Source organism: Mercenaria mercenaria, chromosome 15, assembly GCF_021730395.1.
Source record: "Mercenaria mercenaria strain notata chromosome 15, MADL_Memer_1, whole genome shotgun sequence".
Classification (NCBI taxonomy): domain Eukaryota; kingdom Metazoa; phylum Mollusca; class Bivalvia; order Venerida; family Veneridae; genus Mercenaria; species Mercenaria mercenaria.
Window position 1 is genome coordinate 67593206 of NC_069375.1, and position 5092 is coordinate 67598297.

General features: G+C 32.7%; 1 protein-coding gene across 1 annotated transcript; it reads left to right on the forward strand.

The window, feature by feature from the left end:
• Positions 1-1652: 1652 nt before the first annotated feature.
• LOC128548817 (uncharacterized) lies at positions 1653-2546 on the forward strand. The gene has a single exon (XM_053524306.1). It carries the CDS (start codon positions 1653-1655, stop codon positions 2544-2546), a length of 894 nt encoding a protein of 297 aa, XP_053380281.1.
• Positions 2547-5092: the final 2546 nt, after the last annotated feature.

Below are 5092 nucleotides of genomic sequence, written 5' to 3' on the forward strand. Positions count from 1 at the left end.
AGGATAAAGCGCAAAGATAACCAAATACTACATTGGTCCCTTTTAGTTGGATTCCTCTTATTTTTTCGTTATAACCTATGTCAAAGATGTTGTGGTTGGTCAAAATAAATTTGCTTTTTATGCGTAAGTTTCTAAATAAAACTTATTAACCAAACCTAAATTTAACAGAGGGCCACTAAAAGAAAACCTGTCCTTAATCATTTTCCAATCCAATTAATTTTATCATAGATATTGCTTTTGAAAATTACAAAGAAGTCAACGATTAAAACAGAGGTAGGACCAATCTACTTCTTGGACATAATCAAGGGAAGTAACTGACTAATGTTTCCAATTAGACAAACTGTTTTCGAACAGTATGAATCCTGACCACACTACGCGGATGTGCAGGCTGGTCTTGATCCTGATCCATGCTGGTCGCAAACGCACTATGTTGGTTTTCTCACGGTGCGGCTAATATCATTTTCAGGGGTTTACATGAACATTCAGAAACGTGTAAGCATTTGTTTAGTTTTTTCTATGTACAGATGTACGGATAAATTCGGAAAATGTGGTTTGTGACATAACAAAAAATGAGCTATGTATACGAGGATGCAATGCTTCACTTAACTTTCGTAAATCGTAAATTATTATTACTATTATTTTTATGCTTCCCGAAGGGCAAGCATATAGTTGACTCTTTGTCCGTCCTTCCGTCCGTCCGTCCGTAGTATAACTTGAAAAGTATTAACGACAGTTTATTAAAATTTCACATAATCATAGAGGCCATTGCGACAAAAAGCAGTGTCAAAGAACCATAACTCTACCTTACCTAGCTCCCTTTATTATACAAAATAAGGCTTGTCCGGAGCATTACTTGTAAAGTATTTATGACATTTCATTTAAACTTCACAAAATCATAAAGGCCATTAACAGTGCGGCCTCAAAGAATTATCATGATTGGTCTTATAAAACTGCTTTTTAAACAGAGAGCAATAAATTCTTGCACATTTTTTAAAACTGGAAACGTAAACAATATTGAGGAAACTGTTGCTCCAGGAAGTCGTCGTTTCGGAAGTAAGACTACGTTGACGCATGCAAAATATGTATAATGCTATTTTTTTAAATTTTTGCGATTTTGTCCATATATATTATGCATCTAGATCTATACATAAAACTTAGTTTTGATATTAATTTTCCTTTTTATTATCAGTACTGTGTTATTATATTGGACTGCTTTCATTTGATTACAATATTTCTATATGGAATTACACTACATGTATAGATAAATATTGGACAACACGAATACATTGATTCTGTATATAAATCGTTTTCCTCGTGCTGTCCAATATTAAATACACAGTCCAATATTAAAATAATATTGGACTCCACGTGGAAAATACTGTACTAAGTCCCAGCGAGAACAAAGGAGTGACATCATGACAATGTTTTAATCATTGAATATTCACAATAAAAGCAAGAAGGTTGTCCATACTGCTCAGTGGGCGTGATTTTATCATCAATAGAACACACCTACTGCGCAATAGAAGAAATATATCAACAAGCTAAAGCTTGTACATTTAAAAGTGTTGCCTTGGTTTCACAAATCAGTTCACAGTAATGGTAGTGTAACTGCATAAGAAAACACGTGATGTTGGGGATATAGAATATTGAAGATGAAATTAGGAAAAAGGAAGGTTGTGTTTTATCTATTTTTTGTACTATGTACTGTTGTTATTGCTTGGAACTTCTATGTTACTATTAAACGACCACAGAACGGTTATAACATTAACAATCAAATGCATTTAAAGGCTTCTTTGCAAAATCATGAATATAATGGTAACGTCTCATCAGAGAGAAATTACTCCAATAGCACAGAACAACGTCGAATAGAGTATGGAATACAAATGGGTGGCGAACAAATCAGAATCATTACCGAGACTCTACAGGAAAAGGGGAATTTATTGGTTTGGGGACTTGGAAACGACAGTCCATACTGGCACAACAGTACAAAAGGAAAAGTCGTTTTTATAGAAGATGATATTCCTAAGCGGAAAGCAGGTATAATGTGGTACGATAAAATTGTAAAACAATACTCATTCCTGGAAGTCTACCGTGTACATTATACGACAAACACAGTCAAATCATTCAAGAAATATATAAACAGTCCAGAAATATGGTTCGAGCTAGACTTGAGTAATCAATTACCAGCTTCTGTTACACAAACACACTGGCACGTGATTATCATTGATGCTCCTCTTGGTTGCTGTCAAAAGGGTCCAGGACGATATCAGTCAATCTACACTTCGAGGGTACTCGGAAGCAAAGGTACACATGTATTTGTTGATGACTTTGAACGTAAAGTAGAACATGAATTTTCCATCAAAGTCTTTGGAAAACCAGTAGAGGTAATACAAAGACGTTCTACAAATGCTTCTCGTGCGAATGAACAAGCACATTTTATTTTCAGTTCATATAACCAGACAGGAATGGGACAACGTAAAAAAACAAAGCCAGATATTTTGATTACACCAGTATTGAACATAGCCGAGAATGTGAACAATAATTAGAATATACTGCTTACAGTAAATAACGGTTACTTTGACTTTTTCGAAAACTGGTGGTGGCATTTCAAGAAACTTGATATTACTGTGCCAGTATCAGTTATTGCAGAGGATGATATCGTGTTTGAAAAACTAACCAATTTAAGTGACAGCTCAATTAAGGTGCATAGAAGTGAACATATATCCATCAGTAAAGCCGTCAGTTATGGTAGTAGTTTCTACAAGAAGATGGTCGCAGTACGACCAACGTATATTCTGATGTTTTTAACGAATCGAACTAATGTTATCTACTCTGACGTAGACACTGTTTGGTTACAAAATCCCTTGCCTTATCTAGAGGGAAATTTTGATATAAAGAGTCAGATGGATGGTCAGTTGGATTCAAAAATAAGTTTCTGCACAGGGTTTTTGGCCATCAGAAGTAATAAAGAAACTTTGAAATTTATACAAATGTGGGAGAATGCCTTAAGACTTAAGCCTTTTATGAATCAAATAATATTTAACAGTTTGGTGAGAAAATCATCTATAAATATAAAAGCGTTAAACAGCAAAATGTTTCCGTCAGGAAAACAATATTTCAATCAGTTTTCAAAAGAAGAACGTTTAGGAGTTGTAGTTGTACATAACAACTTTATAATTGGGCATGATAAAAAGGTGAAGCGATTCAAAAATATGAACTTGTGGGTTAACGAAACTTTGTCTTAGAGAGGTCTCGGAAGAAAGAATTGACTTTTACATTTTTGATAAAATTAAAAGCAATTAAGTTACAGTTATGGTTTTTTTTCTTTCCTTTTCAAACACCTTTGCGAATACTTAATTTTAAAGACGGTGAAAATAAGCTATGAAAGGGATTTTTTTGGTTCAGTTCTGGCAAGTCGAATAATTTTTCTATTTTTTGTTAGACTGGAGATTTGCAACTTTTTAAAGTATCTAATGCAATTTAGTTAATTATTGGTCATAAGGCGATTTTGAAGCCTTTTATTGCGAGTGACACCCCAGGTAACCCTAAGGGCATTATTTCAACAGGGGTTGACACCTGGGTAGAAATACTGACCTTTCACAACCCAGCTGGATTGCTTCCACAAATGAAAAGACAAATCTACGCCATAAGGAAGGCTCGGACCAATATTGGTGAAGGACATGTGATGCGAAGCTAGCGAACTCTTTGTATTTGTCTGTATTTCCTCTATTGATATCTTAGAAGAAACGTGATACAGTTCGGAAGTTTATAGAACTCCCGAAATCGACACATAAGTTTGGTTAAGTTGAAGTATAAGTAAAAGAGTTGAACCTATTTGAAAACAGAAATTAAGTTTTACATATACAACTATCTCCAATGAAACTCAATAAGTGGATTGTCATAAAAGTAGTTTCCAGCTAACTCTTATTCTTTCTTCTTAATTTCGATGAATATACGTTAAAACTTAAAATAAAACTCTCTTCATTGTGCAAAAGGAATATTTTTAATTATTGATGTTTTTATGAATTGATTTCTTTCCCTTTTAATAAATTGTACCGCGCAAATTAAACAATATTAACCACAAATAAAGATAACAACAGAATATTTGTAATTCATAATCTTATTTATAAAAACTTTATCCAGCCATAACAGCTTCAGAAATATACCAGCGTCGTTTGAATGTGACATTCACTACATGCCTCTTGTTCTTGTGTCTCTTATTTTCATTGAATTTTAAAACGTGCAACACTCTAAAACGAAAAGATTATAGTTATGATTTTATAATAAAGAAATTTGTATTAGTGCAAAGGATCTTAAATGATATTTCGTATCTAACAGTTAATGGATTGTGATAAAATAAATTATCATTAATAAATTAAAGACTTTTCTTTCTAAAACTTTATATAATCTGAAGAAAATCAATTAGATCTTGACACTTCACATTTTTGTCGATGTCATGTTTATGATCCGTTATGTAGATTCGCATATTTGTAACTGCGAATTAAGTAATTTTAGGGCGAGCCGATTTTTAAATTATTACAATTTTAATATAAAAAAATAGTTGAACAAGGTATAATTATATGTTCATTTATTTATTACAATATCAATAGCATATCATTTCACAAAGACATTCCAGTTAACCGCAAACGAGAACTTGATTGAAAACAAGACTACGACAAGTTACCACCTTAGATATACTTTCATCTGCTTTCTCGATAAACAGAACTTGCAGGTGATTTTAATGGTATCATATAATAATAGGCGACCCATATTATCTGCATATTGTATTGACCTAATACAGTTTTATTATCTTTGAACATAATATCGATAAATTCATAGACTCAATAAATGCTAGCCCTGGAGGTAGGTTACCTTGTTACCAAAGTAAATTCAAATAAGTTGAATGACAGCAATATTTTTTTAATTTCGTGTAATTCAATATTTCAACTGTTACAATCTCAATTTTGTTTATCTCTGTTCCTTTAGGAACATTCTTTATCCAAGTTTGAAGTACATGACCCTCCAAACGTATTTTATATTGAAAGAAATAAGGCTATTGAACACTTTTCAGTGTATTTTGGTTTCATGGTTA

What these genes read in the sequence shown, in the direction of transcription:
- LOC128548817 (XM_053524306.1), top strand. Translation starts at nt 1,653, where the DNA reads ATGAAATTAGGAAAAAGGAAGGTTGTGTTTTATCTATTTTTTGTACTA.